Source organism: Aplidium turbinatum, chromosome 3, assembly GCF_918807975.1.
Source record: "Aplidium turbinatum chromosome 3, kaAplTurb1.1, whole genome shotgun sequence".
Lineage (NCBI taxonomy): Eukaryota > Metazoa > Chordata > Ascidiacea > Aplousobranchia > Polyclinidae > Aplidium > Aplidium turbinatum.
In genome coordinates, this window is record NC_137474.1 from 41,329,993 (window position 1) to 41,352,350 (window position 22,358).

Here is a 22,358-nt window from a genome sequence, read left to right on the forward strand (position 1 = left end):
TATACGCCACTGGCAACAAGATATGTATAACGTGGTCAGTTGGTTTTGAATCTTTATCCTCGGACTGACAAAGCCTTGATAAAATATTCCTGGTAGTTGCTCATACTTGGAGAGGCTCTTGATGCAAGGCAGGTTACCAAGATTAACCGGGTGAAGTTTCAGATGGTTGAGTAAAGATGTTGTTGCCGGGAAATTATTCCTTCCATTAGATGTCGCTGAATGGAAAGCAGTAGGCTAGTTGGAATGCGTTGCTCAAGCGCACACCCCGAGAGTCGAACCAGCGCCGCTTGATCTTGAAGCTTCTCCGTCCACAAACTCATGCTCCAACCAGTGATGTACGCGCATACAAAAAATATTGACGCCGTCAGCGTAAACGCAAACGTTCGAAAAACTATACGCCGTACGCGTCAACGTAACTTGTAAAAAAAGTTGGCGGCGTCAGCCAGTAGCGGCGCCACGGGGGGGACTGGGGTGGACATGTCCACCCCACTTCTATTTATGGTCAATTTTGTAATTCGTCGAGATCCGATGAGAAAACTTGGGGGGTGTATGCAGGGGGTTAGGGGGGCCTAGTGACTGCGTCATAAATTAATTTCAACTTCTTACTTATGAATTACTGTTGCAGCATTGACATACGAAGAAATAAAGAATCTTCATGGTTATCGCTCTATTGTATTGATTGACTGTAGTCTAATTTTACCATTTTGAGGTGATGGCTTTTATCACAGCTGAGACACAAGCTTTGTAAGACCTAATAGTCAAAGGTTTTGATGGGGCCACCAACATGTCAGGCAAGGATGAAGGTGCACAGCAACACCTAATTGCAGCGGGTGCCAAACCGTCGGTATATTTTCATTGTTTTGCACACCGACTAAATCTTGCGCTTGGGCACAGTGTTGAAAACGTAGCGACAGTCAAAACAATTGGTAACATCTACAACTTTATGGACTGTTCTCCCAAGATACATTTTTTTGTATAAAGAGCATTTTAAAAAGGATGGAATCACGTCTGGAAAAATTGCATTGCGCTCGTTATCTGATAGGCTACTAGATGGTCTCATTGGTCTGCACGTTCAGATGATCTGGATGTTGTTATTAATGTAGCCTATATTCAGCACTGCTGTCAATGTTCCAACAAATGTCAAACGAATGTAATGGTGTATCTACTGGATGTTTGTTCCGCATCAAGCAAACTGAATTTGTTACTGCTAGTCTAATTCTTCATAAATGCTTTTCGTTAAGTAAACAGGCTTCAGATTATTTAAAAAGTGAAGAAATGGATTTCACCACTGGGGTTGCTGAATCAACGACTTGACAAGAGCATTTGACTCACTGCGTTCAGAGGAAGATTTTACCAAATTGGTTTCCAACACACCGTTGTTTGCGGATAGAAATCAAATTACCAGTGAAACCACTACGCCGGCTAAGCGATGCCGCTACCCACCAAGCCATTTCTGAGATGGTCAGATATTATTGATAGGTTACAACAGTCTTCCGTGGAGTGAATCTGAATCCATTACAGAATAGTTAAGACGAGATTTTTCTTTATCCTTTGACAGAACGCTGAATGAACTTAAAAAGCGTTAGGCTATTCGGATCAAACATGTGAATTAATGTCAAATGCAGCTGCATTTTATTACACGCACATGTCTCCATCAAATTTGCCTTAAGTTGAATATTTAGTCAAATTCTATAATTTCCATGAAAATCAGGTTGGGCAGCAATAGGATCTTCTTTTTTGGGGTCAGCTAATTGTCACAAGTGGAAACTAGAAATTGAAAAGCACCAAAGTGGACCGTGTGATTGTGTCTGCCTTCACTTTTGAAATTGTTTGGACAAAACGATCTTAAATCATTTGTACAGCGATTTGTTTCAAATTATTGCTACTGTTGCTACTTTGCCCATGACTGTGGCATCTTGTGAACGTATCCACAGCAAAATAAGACAATAAACTATTATCTGCGACCTGCCATCATTGCAAAGACTTGAACATCTGGTGCAGATCAGCAGAAGCGAGACATTGCCGACAACACTGGTCCTCAAAAATGGTGAAAGCTTTTCAACTGACCTGCGAGCGCAAAATAAAACTTTAGTGCAGTGATTCTTAACCAGTAATGTACGCGCATACAAAAAATATTGACGCCGTCAGCGTTAACGCAAACGTTTGAAAAACCATGCGCCGTATGCGTCAACGTAACTTGTAAAAAAAGTTGGCGGCGTCAGCGCATACATTAACGTAAACTCATTTTGTTTGCTAAGTGCCAAACATTCACACGGTATAAACCACTCGAAACAAAGAAGTTTTATTTTGAATTTCCACGAAGAAACGCAAGCATCTGAAAGTGTTCATCAGACATTTTGCTGTGTTTTGGTTCCAATATGTCTTTGCCCATTGAAAACGTTCTTTCAACTGCAGCGCTGGAAGGTATTGGCGTGTTGTAGCGAAAAAAAAACATTAAAAAGTAGCCTATGCGTTGACGCTACGCGCTAAAAAAACGCGAAAACTTTACGGCGTAGCCTCAAGCACAAACTATCCAAAAAAATGTGGCCGCGAGCGTTAGCGTAAACAAAAAGTCTACGCCGCATACTTGCGGTGTAGAATTTGCGGCGTATACGTAGGCTACATCTCTGTTCTTAACCTATGGCAATGGGTATTATTAGGTAGGGGAGACCGGGGCTAGTTGTAACATTTTTTGAATTATTTATTATATGTCTGTAAAAACAAGTCTAAGCGAATTTTTTGGAGATTAGTTGTATAGGTAGACTATTTACGCATATTATTCCACCTAAAGCCCTGTGATATGTATTAAGGATTTTGAGAAAATTGGCCTAGAAAAACTTCAATCGAGCGTTACAACTTGCCCCGGATCTGGGGCAAGTTGTAATACAGGCAGAGGCAAGTTGTAACAGAATATTTTTGCTGCTAATAAATAGCAAACACTTTACTAAACATTCACTTTTGCTCAAGAAAGGTTTATTCACTCCTGAAGGTCAGAAAATGTTCACCAGAAGGTACACACTGAAGCAAAACTGCACACAATATAATAGGCATTTCAAAAATTCACATTTTTCCTTTACTCCTCACAAAGGTGACAATAATACTTTGGCAATCCCTCGGTACATTGAGAATGCGACCAACCATGGCACTTTTCACACCTGACCCAGTTTTCTCCCGGTCTACTGTTCGAATACGCTCGAAAGACATAGGCCTACAGGTGTTCAATGTTGTTTCTTACAATCAGTAAGCTATCTTAGGTAGGCTAGTTAAATTTACCTTTAACTTTCTTAACCAGTCTGTACAAAGTCACATGGCATATGTTGTAATTTTTGGCAATTTTTTAAATAGACTCATTTCCAGTGATGCAGGTGGAATCTTCCTACGTTCACTTTTTCTTTTATAATTACGCATAATTGTAACAGTTACCAAGTAATCTAGCTCATTTACTGCCAAAGAACATAACACAGCTCTTGTTACATCTTGCCCCAATAGCAGTTAGCCATAAACTGTTCGATATTTCACCAATAAAATGCCACATATTTTTGGTCATCTTTAATTTTTTAAATACCTAAGTAAATGGTTATATCAAAAAAAAAAAGACCAGCCCTCTAGCTTACTTTTTCTTGTCGTAGTAACTACAAGTTTATTTTTCTAAAATTTTACTTTCAGTAGGCAAAAAATGCTTTTCGTTATAACTCAACTGTACGGAGAGATATTGAAACGAGGGTTTCTCTGTAACTTAGCTACAATACACTTGATAGAGGGCGCAATAGAGAAATACATTTTACTGTTTAGTTGGGGAGAAAATGATAGTGTTACAACTTACCCCTGTTACTTTTAGCCCCGGTCTCCCCTACCGGTAATAGCCAGGTTTTTTAAAATTCTGTTTAAGGGGCCACCCAATAAATTTTTATGAGGCCGCCTATCATTGCAGCAGCTCCATGACATAAAATAACGACAAGCTTGCTAACACAAAGATCGTAGTTGGCAATTCTATGGACCGCAGAGGAAATGTATGGGAGAGTTTGGCCCCATTCTATTCTTTTGTTCATATTACCTCGAAATATTTTTGTCCACCCCACTCATTTTTGGCTGGCGCCGCCCCTGGCGTCAGCGCATACACTAGCGTAAACTCATTTTGTTTGCTAGGTGCCAAACATTCACACGGTATAAACCACTCGAAACAAACAAGTTTTATGTTGAATTTCCACGAAGATACATCTGAAAGTGTTCATCTGACATTTTGCTGTGTTTTGGTTCCAATATGTCTTTGCCCATTGAAAACATTCTTTCAACTGCAGTGCTGGAAGGTATTGGTGTGTTGTAGCGAAAAAACTACATTAAAGGGCGGGGAAACCCAAATTAACTTTGCGAGTTTTTTGTTTCAGCGTGATGTCATTGTGTACAACATGCGTTTTAGCAACAAAAAAATCCAAATCTTGTTGCCCTCGTCTCGCTAAGGCCGCTTTTGTTTGATACCCGTTTGCGAGGTCTCGTTGCGCATCAAGCTGTGATTAGAGTTGTAAATGCAAAAAAACGAACCGTTTTTTTTTAAAAAAACGTGTTTTTTTTCAAAAAAAACTTGGGCCAAAAAAAACACGCGTTTTTTGTTTTTTTTTATATTTTTCTGGAAAAGTTGCAAACTTTTTACAATTTGCAGCTTAGTTTCATTATAGTGCCCTTGAAAAACATTAAACTAGTAAAATTGGTTTTATTGGTGTGCTGAAATTCCTAAGTGTGTGTGCTTGGCAGCAGCATATGTTTTTTGCATAGCCCTATGGCCTACATTGTTTCACTTTCTTCTTCATTCTCAGGCATGTTTGTGGCAGTAAACCTGACAAACATTGAATTAATGCAATTTGATACATGACGTAATGTAGATGAGTTAATTTCTTTTTCCTTTTATGGAAAGTAGCCTACGATGTTAGTATACCGGTAGGCCCAGTAGCGCAGCCAGGAATTTTGAAAGGGGGGGTTTTGACGACCCAGCGGCGGGGGGTCCGGGGGGCCTCCCCCAGAAATTTTTGAAAAATTACTTTGAATTTGGTGCATTCTGAGAGCATTTTCAACAAAAATGTGGCTACGAATATTCCTGTAAAATGGTGGTGTTTGGTGGCATAGCAAAAGGATAAGATCATGTTTTTTTTGGCATTTTTCGGAAATAAAGCTAAGTCTCTATGTTTTCTTGTTGCTAATTCCTGGCTGAGATGTTTGGTATTGGCAAAACTTTCTCTTTTAATGCAATTTTGTTTAAAATTAGGCAATTTTTTTTAGACTGAAAGCATCATTCTCAATATCGTGACGTCACACACGTGCCAAAGGGGGGGTTGTAACCCCCAACCCCCCCCCTTGGCTACGCCACTGGGTAGGCCTACTGGTTATTCTTGTACACACTCAATGGGTTGACGAAATTTTGGCAAAAACAAGATGGTAGTATTCAGAACACACATTATTGTACCTTGTTTGTGGTAATTTACTAATGCAAGCTATTGCCAATAACCATGTTGACTATTGCTAGTAACTACCAACCATGAATAAAGAAATTTCCCCTTTAAAGTGTAGTTTTTCAGCACTGCTCAGTGTTCACATAGTGAATAAATGCTTCATAATACTTTTCTTGACAAGAATAAAGTTTTACCCATATTCCCGCAATGCAGGATTGTTCCAGACAATTGTTCACCTAATCAAACGTCCCGTTCAGGTCTACTGAATCTTAGCGTATTACGTCATGGAATTTTTCCTAAACATGAGCAGAGATTGCACCATCGTTCGTACGACTTGTGTCAAACCTGTTTAAACCTGTTTCAGTGTCAAACCTGTTTAAACATGAAATATTGGATCACCAGCAGGGGCGCCGGAACGATTTTTGACTGGGGGGGCAAGATTACGAAAAAAGGGCACTTTTGTTTACTAAAAGGCCAATTTTTTCAAGTTTTAAGATAAGATATAGCGACAATGCTAATCTATCAGCTCACGATGTATTGAGTAATGATAACCTACAAGTGTCCGGTATACAAAGAAGGGCATCATGCTATGTTATAATGATGTAACCTACTGTCAAGCCTCAAAGCAGCCTTCGGCCATGGCCGCTAAGTAGTGCTTGAATGACCGCCGGTGCTACCTCCTCAATCGGCCAAGTTTGGCCGCCGGTCTCTTCTGGCCAATTATTTAATTTCGCAATAGAATAGATGATGAATGATCGTGGATTAACTGTCGAAAATATGTACAATATCAAAGAGTGACGAAAAATTAGATCAACGCGTCATAATCGCCACTGTTGCATTATCCAGCTGCGATCACCAGCGCTGTAAGTCTTGTTTGTAATTCCCGACGTTTATTTCAACAAAGTGTTAATCCGAAGTGCTAATTTACATCGGCTGGCAATATTGTCGTTTTTATGTCGATTCGATGTTGTCGGACATTGAATCGTTGTTAAAAAGAAGAACTAGGTTAGTTGACATCCGAGGGGAAAACATTTTTAATCATATTTTGCAAAAATTATGTTTTTTTAGTAATGTCCTTCACATCATTGAAATACTTATTTTATTACCTTGCCGTCATCGCCAACACATGTCGAACGCTGTTTTTCGTTGCTAAACAGAATTCTAGGGGAGTGGCGAACTTCTTTAAAATCAGTCACATTGGAGACACTTGTGCGAGTGTCGTTAGATGGTCCCTAACTACTGGATTACAATCCCGATAAAGCAGCTACTGCGCGGTGCAACGATTCTATTGTAGGACGTCGCCCAGGCCCAGACTTCAACGCTAAGTGATCATTTTAGCATTGTTGCAAGTTTAATTTTATTCACTTGTGCTATCGTTATTTTTGTTTTGTATTTTGACCTCCAAGCACGCAGATTTGGCCGCCGAAAAGGAGCTCCCCGTAGGCCACGATGGCTGCCGAAAAAAAACGAGTTTTAAGGCATGTACTGTGTTGCAAAATTTTGTGCCGTATATAGCCTACTGTATTATTTTGAGGCAAAAATGAAAGATTATAATTAGGCTAAAAGCGAATATCAGAAATTGCTATATTGCAAAATGTGCAGTAGCTTACATGACTTTAAAAGGGCACCATTGCCCCCCCTGCCCCTCCATCTGCATAAAAATTGAGGGCAGGGGGGCATCCGCCCCCCCTGCCCTCCGCCCCTGCACAGAGCAATGGAGTGGATTCGGGTAATAATGTACTCAGTTGCGCCTCTATACGGCTGCATTGACACTGTCTGCTTTGTAAAGCGCTGTGGAGCAACGCATTCTGCGATGGATAGAGCGCTATATAAAAACTAACATTATTATATTATTATAACGTGAGATTCTAAAGAGACATAACCGTTCTGCGTTGCTTTATAGTCTATACAAAATGAAATTAAGAGTGTGATTCAGAAGACATGACTTTGCTCTCTCGGATGGTTAAGTTCTAACGACATAACTAACCTTATACTAGAGAGTAAATCAGTTATTTTAACATTGATTCGACTCAACGTCAACAGACGTTGAGTCAGTATAACAGATGACTAATTTGCTGTCTGGGACTTCATAATTTTTGAACTTTTTGAAGAGTATATTGTGTGTTCGGACGAGGTACACTGTTATCATAACGTGGACAGCCAACATGAAGAGATGACGTTTACGTTCGTCAATTACGCATTTTACTGATACCCAAAATAGGAGAGAGGCAAATGCACACGAGATTCTTGCACATCATACCACAGAGACAAATTTACATCTACGTCTTGAATATGAAAAATTAACAAACTGAAAAACTTGTCGATAGAACCAAAACATTTAGAAAAAGCCTTAAATTTACACGCACAACATTCACCAATGAACGGTGAATTTTAAGGTTGCAAACGTCGGCGCACTTTTGTATAAAACCCGACGTAACAAACAACAAAGCTTGAAGATTTAAACTAAAAGCAAAATGTACGACCATGCCGCTCCACAGAGACAGGCTAAATGTGCGTTGAAACAATATAAAAAAACTGCAACATCTTCAGTGACCATCGGCACCCAACCAGTAAAGAAGTTACTTTGTTTTCGTGATTCAACGCCTGCGGACGTTATATAAAAAATGACTGTTTTGCAGGCTGAACAGATGAATTTTAGAGAGGTTTAAAAAGACTTCAACTTCACATAATCGTCAGTAGTGAAGCTGAACTTACTTTGATGTGCATTGACTTAATTTTATCTTGCGACATAAAGTTGAGAATTTTATCAATTACTTTTGCCCTTGATACTCTTGCTTTTAGTTTTGACATTGCTCGCAAGGTTCAGTTTGTACAAAAGAAATTATTAACAAAATGCAAATAGATTTAAACTGTTCGTGTAAAGATTACGACCCTGATAATTTTCAACCAAAACTTTTCATATGCTTGTGCAACATACGCACGTCATCAAAACTTAGCACATGCAAGATAAGCTCATTGTTCTAATAACTTGCTTGGATTCAGACTTTCAGGATTACCTATTAATTAAAAAAATATAAATCGTAGGAAAATAGCAACGAATTTATAGAGGCAACTTTTGCGAACTGGGTGACGACTATGTGGTGGAAGCACACTCAAGTTAAGACAGTTTAAACTTGAGCGAAAGTTAGCAGCAACAGATCACTGTCGAGTCACGAATCGCCTAAAGATATCAGCAGACAGAAAACGAAACCAAGACTTTGACAAAGTGTAAATAAACCTTCATGAAAACGCATAAGGAACAATGGAACGGGTGATTTGTAAAAACAATAAGTTTAAGGGGCGGTTTTAGCGGATCTTATGCACAAAGTTATTGATCACAGCTACAAAAACGATTAAGTCAGTCGCCTAGTGGCAAAAACAACAATCCACGTGACGTTGCGACGCTTCCTATGACCGATGGATGACGTCACAGTACTCTGGGACTCCGCCAGTAGTCGAGGTTGGGGCTGCAAATAATGGAAATTTCCGATCAATTTGTTGACAAGTTTACAAACGAATAAATGATTATTTATATTCTAAATCTAAGGGAAAAGATCAGACGTGCAACGGGTGTATGAGGAAATACTTGGGGAGTATAAGTTTAAAGTTTTAGCTGGTATCAGAATCGTATTTCGAGAGGCTACTTTAACAAACCAAAAAAAAATGGTCTTTTTACATTGTTGCAAAATGTAACGTTTGCAGACGCTAAATCAACGTAAAAATATTAAATCTTCTAACAGGGCAAGGGCATAGAAGAAAGCTGATGCTACTCGTTGGTCGATTTGTTGCAATTAAAGCGTTAGGCGCAACACTTTTTCATCGTGACCGACAAACAAAGAGGGCCGCGTGTGTGCGCTATCGATTTCTTTTCATTCTGATGGCATTTTGGCACTGTTTCAACTTAATTAAGGAATTAATTACCAGCAATTAAATAGTTGTAAAAACCATAAACTCAGGGGTGTTAATTTTGTCGCATTTCTAAGAAAATAAAATGCTTTCGTCGTTTATTAAAGGTCTCAAACTAAACGTGCATTTTTCAGTTGGGTGTAGGTAGCCTATTTTTCTATACACTACAAAAAATAAACAGCTTTAAAAAAAACTACAACTTCATTCTTAATTCAAAGCTTGCTTTTACATAAATAACCAACTACCGTGACACACATGTAGAAAGTAAACGTTGGTGTTACTTATACTGTAGCAGGTAACTAGGGGCGGAATGGCCCGTTTCGGTGAGTCCGATTCGGTGAGTCCGATTCGGTTAGTCCGATTCGGTGAGTCCGATCCCTTAACGGGGGATTTTTTCAATTTTTTTTTTAAATTATCGGGTACCGTAGCCTAATTATCATTGCCGTTTTAGGGTTAGGGGTTAGGAGTTAAGGTTAGGGGTTAGAAGTTAGGAACTCACCGAATCAGACTCACCGAATCGGACTCACCGAATCGGACTCACCGAATAGTAGCAGACCCAACTAGGGGGTACACCACAACTGCTTTGACATTACAAGCCATGCAACCAGAATAACTAAAATATTCACCACAGTTTATAGCAATAAGCTGCTTCTGTATGTAACAATTTATGATGATTTTACTCACCGTACTTTTGCAGGGTGTCGCCAAAGACGAATGTGTTTACTGCAAAATAAAAACAAATTGAACTTTCAATAACCACAATAAAAAGTTAAAACTATTGCAACAGCACCCAATACAACTGTTCAAAAGTCAAATAAGCAACAATCGATCACACAAGATATAGTACTTGGTATTGTTTGTTTGTTTATATTTATCCTGCATTGCGGGAAAGCGGACTTGAGCGCTATGCATCGGTGTACGCCTTCCGACGTACACCTGACCCACGCTACAGCCGACTGCAATGTCTGTTTCCGGTGGTCTACTCTACTTATGACTTAAATTTGGTACAACCCATTACTCGAAATCGATCACTGGGTAGAGGCAATTATCGTAAAGTTTCTTGCCCAGAGAAACTACAGCAAGTGCGGGTGGCTGGAGTCGAACATGCAGGGTAATTCCATGTCAGATCATCCAGAAAATTTTGTAAAGTTTGCTTTGATCATTAATTTTCTTGATTTTTTGTAGTTTTGTAGAGATTTACACACTGATTCTAGAGATTTTTTTGTTTTTTAAATTGGACCACATTTGACCAAGTTATGAGCGTTTGAAACATGGTCTATTTTGTGATCGCTCAACCGTGAAATTTCATAAAATATTGCATAGTCAACTTTAAACCCTGGTATCTCAGTCTTGGTTTAACAAAAATCATTTATTTTTGGCAGTTTTGTACTTTGACCTGTACTTGACAAGTTAGTATAGTCAAAAATATATTGAACAACATTAAATCACTTAACCGGAACAAAACATAATGAATGTCGTTGAAAATTACTGAAGCGGAACGGTGTGGTTTTTTGCTAATATCACTTTGCTGCCAACCCCGATTTTGACAAATGAGGTGTCATATGAAAGATCTTGGTGAGAGGAATCTGAATCCAAAAGATCTTTTTGTTTATTAATGTTTATCTTACAATTATGCCACCTGGAAAAAACATTCACTAAAAAGTAAAAATTGTACTAAAATTATCATTTTTACAATTAACATTGTATAAAAAACACAGTTAATATTATGATGTTACTATTAAATGTAGTAAAATGCAAATCTAAAGCTCAAGAAATTGGTTAGTAGTCTTAACCCTACTCCAGGTTTTTTTTTTACCCAACCAAAGGCGGGGGGAGGGATTTTTTGCCCTCCCCTTAAGAAAAAGCTTAATATCTTGATTTCTGCTTAACTTATGGTCATGAAACTTTGTAAAATATTCTCTAGGATATTGTTTCCTTGGAAGAAACTTATCTAGAACCCTTATTTCAATACAATAAAGAACATAGGTTTATACAATAAAATATATATGTATATATACATGTTTTTTGTGCATTTTCAAGAGTAGGCTAGTGACTATTTTTAATGACGTCATTTAACCCCAAGTGCAAAATTTAACCCCATTTGACCCCTAGTAGTACAAACAATTTTGTTCACAAAAAGTTTTCTAAGTAAAAGTTGGGAAGCTACACAGAGAATCAGACAGAAATATGGACATAAAAGTGCCAAAAAATTGGTTTGTGTACTGGGGGGGAGGGGCGAAAAGCCTTCCTGCCTGGACTAGGGCTTAAATAATGGTGTTGTATTGTATGATTGATATATAATAAAGTACATGACACAATATACAGTAGAACTCGGTTAATCCGGATCTTCGCCTAATCCGGATGAAACTGGAAGTACAAATGAGTCAGGCTTGATAGAACTGTCATCGGTTAATCCGGATCTTTGCCTAATCCGGATGGAATCGCCGGTCAAATCGAATCCGGATTAACCAAGTTCTACTGTATAGCACAAAAATGAAAATAAAAACAGTTGTACGCCATAAATAAATAAAACATTGAAATGATACCTATTGAATCAGGCCAGACACAGGTAGGCTACTCATTTACACTTCTGTATTAAATTCAAGCCAACTACTTCTTATGTTTTCCATTGATCTTTCACTTGCATGATACTGGCCACGTGATGTTGATAATATTGGTGCGTCAATTACATTCAAAATGTGAGCAAAGGGAACCCATGCTCTGTCAGCAGATTGAGGCCAGTGGAATGAGCGAGATGGGCCATTGGGTGCCATAAAATTAACAAATGCATCCTCCTGATTCTCGTCCATATCTTCAACCATTCCAATATACCATTTATCATCGTATGTTGCTGCAATATATTTTCCAATTGTTACTTTGAATTTTGTTGTTGCTTTTTCTGATATTGTGTGATCAATGTTTAGTCCAACAATTAAGGCATAGCTGTTGTCACTGCTTATTCGCTTCATTCCGATCTTGGAGTCTTCCAGTGGATGGAAACAGTGAAATCCACGGGTACCTTTTATTGTGGTTGATTTTATGTACCTCTCTTCCATTTGATCACGTAAATTGTTCATTTCTGTTTCATCTAAGTTCTTGAACAAGACTGAAGGTATCTTTTCACGACAATGTTTAAGCATATCATCGACATTTAATATTTGGTTGACATAAGGTCGTCTAAAACTTTCTAATGCAGTTGATCTCTTAACAGATCCGCCAACCCCATCACATGGTGACTTGCCGTGACTGGTTGCGAAGAAAGACCATTTGGCATAAACATTGAAGTCTTTCTTATGGCAGCACAAGTTATAAAAACTCTTTCTGTTCTTATACTGGCCAGCGCAGCCATCCGAAAAGTATTCCACTTGTTTCAAATCTGGGATAAGCTCCTTCAGATAGTTGACAGTTTCCTTCTGAATTGCATAAACCATTGTGACATCGTGAACAAGATCTTCGGATAAAAAACAAAGACTTTTATGGCATAGGGCACCATCAGAATTTTTATAATAGCACACAACAGGATGTACCGTGCAGCATGAATGCGTCCAATGGTAGCCCTGTGCTTCATCTTGTATCTTAAAACTGTAATTTTCACTGAAGTCCATAAGAATAATTACAGTCCCAAGTGCCAGTTCCAATTTCCGTTGCTTCAAATAACTTGATTGAGCATGTGCAATAAAGTGGTGTGACACAAGATCAGAAACTTTGTTTGTAAGCAACGAAATAAAAGAGTGGACTGGGAGGCATTGTGTGATCATCATTGTACGATCAACAGATACCCACTGTTTAAATTCTATCTGTTCATTCAGGTCTTCAAACTTTTCTTGTAACATCTCGGCAATAGCATTAACACCTGGGCAAATTTTGCATTTATGTAGCATGCAGTCACGATTCTCGCTGCTGCATACAGCCATTTCAATCAATTCACGATAATTTTCTTCAATTTGTGCAGCATGACACATTAGCTTTACATTTTGGTGGATAGTGCAAACGCAAACAGAATGAGTTTCTGAAGCTCCAGCACTGACACACCATTTAGGTCGCAGACTGCAAAATTTCGAAAAGCCAACTTTCATGTCTGGGTGATCTTCTTTGAAACGGTAAAACAAATCTTTTAAAGTAGATAAAATTAAACACTTTTGTTCGTATATTTTTCGACCAATACTAACACGATCTTTCATTCCAGGGAGCATTCTACTATTTTCATTTTCTACATAATACTGCTTTACTGCATCAATAACATCAGGCGCCAACGTTTTACCCTTACGTGGTGGTGGCATGGCTAAAATTCCATCAGTGCTTTCCAGATTGCATGCCTGTCTTACTGTATATTCAGAAACTTTGAAAAAATCTGCCGTCCTTTTTCTTGACCAATTTGATGGTGCAATTGTAAGTGCTTGAATCTTTTCAGCTCTTGTAGTATTGGGTTGGGTAATTTTCTCTTTTAATTTATACAACATTGAATCAAATGAATTTGCCCTTTCTCTTAAGATCTTGATTTCATCATCATCCATATTTCTTTCTTCCTCTGGATCTACGTTTAATGCAGATGCTATCTTTTGATTAAATACATCATTTATTTGTGATAATTTTCTTTTCTTGTAAGCATTCTTACTACCAACAGGAATATAGCTTTTCACTGGAGACTCTCCCACTTCATGCAAACTGGAGTTGATTGAAGACCATGTTTTGTCTGCCTCCACTTGGTTTTCCAGCTCTATTAACTCTTCATCAGTTGTTGAACAACTTCCTTGACTGGATGTTTCATGAATAGAGTTAGAAATTTTTGTCCAGCAATTACAGCAGAGTTTTTTTCCAGGAACTAAATGTATTTGCTTTGTACCTGCATTCTTACATAAATCGAGAGTTATCAACCTTAAACTTCCTTTAACACTCTTGCTGTGTACACGATGTGGGTCACAACATTTTTTTTGCATGTTTGAAAAATTGTCCAAATAAATAAATTTGTGGTGACAACAAATAGTTGAGTTTTCTGACATAAATCTGTTGTTTCCCAGTTCAGTTTCAGGAAAATCGTAATTTGTGAAAGCTCTGGCTGCAAGCAGCTCCCTTTCTACATCATTCAATTGGCTAATTTGGAATAATCCAGTTTCACGAACATAGGTTTTCTTGTTGCAATCTGTCGTATTAAGATCACCGATTGTGCATTTGATATTGTTATCCATATTTCAAACTTGAAAAGTAGACTACAAACTTGTGGAGTAAACTACGTTATGATAATGTATTTATTTCAGTAATCTTAATGAAACAAGTCTGGTTCACCTAAAAAGGAATACAGTAGTGCACATTAACACACAAAACAACAAATAGTGAACAACAGGTTAAAACAATGATGATGGTAAGTAAAAGGAAAGAATGCAAACTGCTTTCAAGACCTAATGCTGTAAAACTGGCAATGCAAAATGACACACTACTAAAAAGAAAAGTTATAACCATGCAATCCAATACAAAGAATGTACTAAAAAGATGCAGGGTGTCTATGCGAGGCTGGGGTTATAGCCATGATCCCTCACTTGTGACTGCGGACACCCTTGGCAAAACCATAGAACATCTTTTGGAATGCCCAAACCTGAAATCAAAGTGCAGTGGACAAGACCTGGAAGAGTTGAGTTCAACAACAGAGCAAGTGTCTGCGTGATGCTTTAGGCATCAATTGTTTGACACACGAAAAGAAGAATATAGCTGTATATAGTATATGCAGTGTAGATAGTGTTTATCCTAGTACTCTTGTAATTTGTAAAGGAATTCGAAAGTTGATTATGACATTGCTCAACCAAGCCGATGTTTCCTCTAAGATTTTGACTAACGTCCAAGAGCACACCATTTCGTGCTTAGAGGGAGGACTAAACCAAGCTCCTTTTTTAATGCTAAAAGATTTGAGTGAAGTTTTCTACATAAAATAATATATTAACGCTGTTGTGTAACTGTATTTTTCAGTTCTTATATGCACAATAAATGTAAAACCAATATAAAAATGATAAAGTATATAAGAAATATGATACAATTTTTACATTTTACTGTATGTTTTTTTCCAGATGGCATATTTGTAAGATAAACATTAATAAACAAGAAGATCTTTTGGATTCAGATTCCTCTCACCAAGATCTTTCATATGACACCTCATTTGTCAAAATCGGAGTTAGCAGCACAGTGATATTAGCAAAGAACCATACCGTTCCGCTTCAGTAATTTTCAACGACATTCATTATGTTTTGTTCCGGTTAAGTGATTTAATGTTGATCAATACTTTTTTGACTATACTAACTTGTCAAGTGCAGGTCAAAGTATAAAACTTCCAAAATTAAATGATATTTGTTGAATCAAATCTGAGTTACAAAGGTTTAAAGTTAGTTGTGAAATATTTTTATGAAATTTCACGGTTGAGCGAACACCAAATTAGCCATAATTCAAACACCTATAACTTGGTTATATGTGGTCCCATTTCAAAAAAAATTTTACCCTTGAAATCAGAGTGAAGATTTCTTTAAACACACAAAGTGGCAACTTATTTGGCGACTATGCCAAACTGGCCTGGATGATTTGACATGGAATTACCCTGCAGGCTCTCGACTGCGAGCCCAATGCGCTAACCACTCGGCCACTGCTGCCTATATTGGTACATATAACTAGCCACATAAGCACTAAGCAGTTTGATTAAAGTTGGTTTGAGCCTATGGGCGCTTTCTAGTTTAAAATGTCATTGTCTGTTGTCGCGGGAAGAAATATGTTGGATGTTCAGCAGACACACAGCACCTCCATCAGGACCTTTGTTGTTGATTGTTCGGAAATAGTTTTAAGATCAATTTCACTGGGATCTCCGTTCAATGTCCTATTGGTTTCTGGACAAGCTTCTTTGTACACTGCCTCGATGAAGGGACGTCTTTGAACATACGTAAAAAGATAAAAGTGATCTGTTTTCATCTGAACGTTTAGATCAGGCATGCAAGCAACGATTTCTCTCAAAACATAGTAAAACATGATACAGTAGTATTTTTTGACAATATCAGGTTTACGCAGGCTGGTTGAAAAGATTAAGTGGATGGAAAGACAAGAAAACCAAATTTTGTGTCCATCTTCAGACATGCTTTTAAGTGTCTTATCAATGACATATGCACTTTGCACCTTTTCGAGCGTTGAATCAGAACTCATCACTCGGCTATGCCAATATGCCATCGACATAACACTGTTCTATTGAGAAAAGTTTATGCATGAGATTTTACACTTTTACAAACGCTATACTTATTCATATAATTTCCAGAGTACATATTTATTCAAAGTTATAATTTACAAGGCATATCTACAGTAAATGAAATACTTCCTTGTGCATTCCACGATCACTAACACTCTATATCGACAGATCTATAAATAGGGTCTGCTACTATTCGGTTCCGAGTCCGATTCGGTGAGTTCCTAACCTCTAACCCTAACCCTAAAACGGCAATGATAATTAGGCTACGGTTCCCGATAATTTAAAAAAAAAATTGAAAAAATCCCCCGTTAAGGGATCGGACTCACCGAATCGGACTCACCGAAACGGGCCATTCCGCTATAAATAAGTGATTGTATTAGCCTTACTTGGAATATATTCCACCACCAGGGGGGAGTCCCTCAATCTTCTCAGCTTTGTTAATCAGAGCTTCAAGGACATACGAGAAGTCAAGCTCATGTCGTTCTTCTTTCTCCGACGCACAAATTTCTGAAATGTCGTATGAAACACACAAATATGCAGATTATGTTTGTGACACGTAGGGACAAAATGTTTGCAAGTAAATAGCTGAAGACTTTTCACAAAAATAACATTTAACAAAGTTTGTCAAAAAAAACTAGGCGATCTTTACCTTTTACCATTGCTTGTAATTGCTCTTCACACTTCCTTTCCAATTCTTTTGCTTTCTCTGTTGGCTTAGGTATGGCAGGAAGGGCCAGCAGCACAAAGGTCATGTTGTCTCGACTTCCCTGTATCAAATTATATATCGATGGCTCAGATAGAAGAAACACATTTAAGATTGAAACTTTTATAATTTATAAAGTGATAAGATAATTGAAAACATAAAAATTTTAACTCATGAAATGCCTCGACATGCAAAGCTACCAAGCGTACTTCCAAAAATTCCAATATTTTAAAACATATGATGTAGTATATACATCTTAAAACTCTCTATACCAGTCTTGTACTATCATGATAGTGATACAACTTGTCAATGTCAATGGATGAAAAATGAAAACAGAAATCTGATTGAAGAAAAGTTTACATTCCTCAGGCAATGACATAACATTCAATAACATGTCAGTATGACATGCAATGACATTGGTTTGTGCACTGAAATTCATGTAACAAAAAAGGTGTTGCCACAAAATTTGTTTGTAACACAAGCAAAAACAGTTCATCCATTCTGAATCATGTGGCATTACACTGCTATTCTTATGCGATATTGCACTGCTAATATTTGTATGAACTAATTCAGATGAATGACTGAATGTACATTGTACATACATTAGAATAAAAAACAATTTTCGAAGTTAATTAACGTTTATGTAAACAGAGTGAAGTAAGCTATATAAATTTAATGTGTGACTAAACAATATTTAAGCATACCGGTAAGTCTTATGCAACAAAAAGCAAATAAAGTACTTAAATATTCCAAGCAATTAGCGATTCTTATTGAGTAATTCAGAAAGCACAGAACAACCAAATATGGGCCAATCTGGCACAACATGACAACATGTGAAAAATGAAAATGTGAAATGTAAAAAAGTTTGTTGCATGAACATTCAATGATGTTTGCGATATAAACATCTCTAGATGATGTGGACATACCTTATTCAAACTCATGTCGACAACCTCATTGCATATATATGTAAGATCTTCTGACAATCTTAATCGTGATGTAATATAACTACTTAGTTCTTCATTCGAGGACACATCAAAAATTCCATCACAAGCAAGAACAAGAAACTCATCCTCTTTGCGATTACGTTCAATTGCAGTCACATCTGGTTCTGGAGACACCAACTGTTCAGTTGGTCCTTTGTCTTTGATACTTTTGTATTCATAATCTCCAAGTGCTCTGGATACCGCAAGGGATCCATTCACTCTCTGCAACATCACACTTCCTCCTGCCTTTTGTATGCGCTCTCGCTCTAAAGGATTGTTGGGCTTGTGATCTGCAGTTGCAAATTGAACTTCTCCTTTTCGACAGATCAATGCCCTGGAATCACCACAGTTGATAAAATAGTAATGAGTAGGAGACATAAGCACACAAACAGACGTGGATCCGCTGCGATCGGGGCCATTTTTTGTATCTGAGTTCTTTGTTTCTGAAGTTTCACGCATAGTTTCATCAATTTCAAAAAATGATTGTTTTACTGCTTCAGAAATGAGTTCAACAGTCTCATCAGCTTTTCCAGCAACCATTTTTTTTATATTGTTCTGTTTAAGTATAATGTCTATAAGATGTTGTGAAGAATATTCTGCAACCTTTGACCCTGCATGGCCATCAAATACAGCAAAAAATGACCATTTTGGTAATCCGGGAAGGGTTAATTTTGCAGTGTGGCTGTCTTCCATATCAACTCTCCATCCCTGCATGCTACTAATTGCATATTCAATTTCATTTCCTTTGCCATGTTCATTTTCTTTTTCTACTTTTGGTTTGTCTAAAAACGCCCCCATACTTATTAAATCGATTCAAGCTAAAAATCTGAAAAATATTATTTTTATAACACAAAAATTATTTTTGTTTGTTTACCTAATCAATTCAAACAAATTAAAAATTTTTGAATGGTTTAAGTAACGATGTACGACGTACGTAGCCCACACATACTATAGAAACAACAACTACAGTTAAAAAACATTTCAGTTAAAAATTTGAGTTTTCTATTTTATCTAGATGGCTAGAATTATTATTAAGCTTTATTAAATGTTTAAAATATTGGCATATAATTGAATTTATCTACTTCAAAATGAACTCTAAAAGAATATTATATCTCACCAAGGGTGTATTACAATTATTGCAAGGTGTAGGCTACCAACTGGGGTTGTTTTTTTTTCGGTCATTTATCGGTCATTGACCGATTTTTTAGCAAAATGTCGAAAAAAAATATAGTCAATTCGGTCAAAATGTCAGAAAAAAACAACATTTCTTAGCGAAAAGTAATGTTGTAACTAGTCAGGAAGTGCAAAATTTGGTTTGTGTCAGCTACTTGAAAAGAAATATTTTTATCAGAAAAAATGACTGAAATAAATAAAAAATGACCGAATTTTTTCAAGTCATTTCGGACAAATGACCAAAAATTCTCAGCGAAAAAATAAACCCAGGTTACCAAGCAAACTTCCCGTTTCAAACAATACAGGTATTCTATTATTTAATTTGTAAGATAAATTGCATTTAAATTACGTTGGTTTCTCTGTGTTAAGCACACACTATTCATCATTACATTATCCAGATTTTTTAATTTGCGCTTCTTTTAGATTTCTGCCAAAAGCTGGAGGCTTTGATGTCATGGTTGTTGCTTCTAGTCGCTCTTTTTCATTCAGTTGCTTTTTAGTTTAGTTGCAGTGCAGTTGTGTTTTCTGTTACCAGGTTTTAGTTGTGTTTTTCTTTGTCTGGAATGAGACGGTTTAAGTTTCATTGTCAATGATCATTTTTTGTTGGATGAAGGTTTTTGGGAGCTGGTGGACAAGTTTCCATCCTGATTATAAACGTTATAACATGAATACATGTCAAAGATTGAAATCGACCAAGACATACCAGTACAGGGTAAAATGTGTGAACACTGAGCAGCAGTCAACCAAGCAAAAGGTATCTGTAAATACATAACCTTTACATTACTATTTTCTAACCCTAACCTTCAGGTTTAGATAAAAATTTTAGTTTGGGTTAGAAAATAGTAAAGCAAAAATAAAGCAGTCAAAACACGAAACAGCTACCGGTACTTCACCCTATCGTTTTGGTTGATTCCAATTTATGACATCATGGCATTTTTGACCAGGCGAAGACTTGTAGACCAGCTCCGGCTTTTCAGCGTTCGATCTTAACGCTAGTCCGCTAGCCAATGGCTAGTGAAAATTTGCACGGACTAGTAGAAATTTTGCAGTACTAGTCCGATTGGCTAGTGAAAATATTCGCCTGTGAAAAGTTTTGGTTTACAAAATGGCAATTGGCGACGTCACTCTGAAATACTGCAAACGAAGAAGGCTGCAAAGTCGGTCAACTGAACACGTGACTACTTTTTTCTCGCAACTTCGCTAGACACGACGCGTGGTAGTAGTGAGCACGCCAGCACGGAGAAGCCAGCATCCCAGCAAGCAGCAGTTAGCAAAACAAATTAACGTTTTTTTGTTGATATATCGTGACCAAATGCTGATTCAACATTACTACAAAGTGTCTAACGCTTAGTGTTAGCTGGGTAGTTGTCTTATGCATGTGCATTTGTGACCTAAAGAGTTATGCTGACCCAACAAGCCAGACAGATCTGACGGTAGAGGCCTAACCAAACGCAATCCATCCAATAGTCCACTTCTTTTGACAGTGAACAAATATTATGTATTGTACGGAATGACCCGTTTCGGCGAGTCCGATTCGGAGAGTTCCCTATTCAGAGACAGCCTTTTTTGGAGAGTTCCCTATTTGAAGATTTTTTGAAATTTTTTTTGAAATATATCGGGTACTATCAGTAGCCTAACTATCATTGCCGTTTTTACATCATTTTAACGTCGCTAAACGTTGAAATCGTGCAGAAAAAAAATAGAAATAAAATGTTTGAACAATTAAATGAAAATTCGTCATGTCAGTTCAGTTGAATTGTTTTTATTTGTGACCATCTTATCAAAAACAATACACGTCAACATAGCAAAGGAATTTAGCAAAAGAATTTGGAGTTGAGGCTAATTGTTCTGTGGAGTGAGCATTCTGTTACTCCGGTTTTCTTTGGTAAAGTTATGAATATAGAACGTACCATATCACTAGGGATCTTTCCGGTGTCATAAATATGATTTAAGATCTCAGTGGTTAGGTCTAAACCCCACTCATCTAAAGCTTCGATAACACTGGTCTACAAATTTCAACTTTTTTTTTCAGGTTTGGGTTTTGACAACTGATTTTGGCTAACTTTGGGGCGCTGAATCCGAAAATGAACTCAGATTTTCTCTATCACATCAAGTTTTCTTTCTATCGTTGCCATTATTAATGAAATTGACCAATTTTTACCCTTTTTAGTGCAGTAAAATGTCAAATATAATTATTTTCTGACAGCTATAAACTTTCAAACATAGAGATATTTTTACACTAAATTCATAAATTGGTTCAGATTTCCTTTAAAATAAAAAAAATTCCTGTTATGATAATAATCGTAATAGGACATAGTGGAGATTGGTAGCGTTGAGTTTTTCCATGCTGGCTTGAACTCCCTGTCTTGGCTTCTCAGGCGTTATCTGTGGGTCAGCTGCTATCTCTGTGCAGCAGGGTTACCAGATGTAAATTTGGCAAGGAGCCAACTGCACGTTCAAAAAGGGCCAAAAAAGAGCCAACTTTTTAAACAAGGGGCCAATTTCGTTTATTGCAACAATATAGAAGGGCTTCTTCTAGAAATGGGATTACCACAGTATGATGCAGACGAATAGAGACTTTTCATTGATAGCTCCAAACGAAGTTTGAAGTGTGTTCTACTTCACAATGGTAACGTGTACGGTTCTATTCCGATAGGACTTTCGGTGACAATGAAAGAAGAGTATCAGAACATCAAAACCGTTCTTGAAAAGTTAAAGTACCATGAGCATGGTTGGCTCATCTGTGTAGATTTAAAAATGGTGAACTTTTTGCTGGGGCAACAAAGTGGCTACACCAAATACCCATGTTTCCTATGCTACTGGGACAGCAGGGCCAAGGATCAGCACTGGAACAAAGAAGAGTGGCCTCCAAGGCTCACCTTGACACCTGGAGACGAAAATATCATACGTGATCAGTTAGTTGATATCAAAAAGATCCTCTT

The 22,358-nt window shown here is 37.4% G+C and overlaps 1 protein-coding gene across 2 annotated transcripts; it reads right to left on the reverse strand.

Annotated features, from left to right (window-relative positions):
- Nucleotides 1-7,376: 7,376 nt before the first annotated feature.
- Nucleotides 7,377-19,064, reverse strand: LOC145766467 (protein phosphatase 1A-like). 2 transcript variants are annotated; one of them, XM_082578186.1, is made up of 6 exons: nucleotides 18,187-19,064; nucleotides 17,207-17,324; nucleotides 16,944-17,064; nucleotides 16,134-16,248; nucleotides 10,032-10,070; nucleotides 7,377-8,908 (listed from the first exon to the last, which is right to left on the reverse strand). In XM_082578186.1, the coding sequence occupies exons 1-5, from the start codon at nucleotides 19,039-19,041 to the stop codon at nucleotides 10,068-10,070; spliced, it is 1,212 nt and encodes a 403-aa protein (XP_082434312.1). In that variant the 5' UTR covers nucleotides 19,042-19,064; the 3' UTR covers nucleotides 7,377-8,908; nucleotides 10,032-10,067. The 2 variants fall into 2 exon arrangements, with proteins under 2 accessions (XP_082434312.1, XP_082434311.1); XM_082578185.1 differs by having other exon boundaries at nucleotides 16,122-16,248.
- Nucleotides 19,065-22,358: the final 3,294 nt, after the last annotated feature.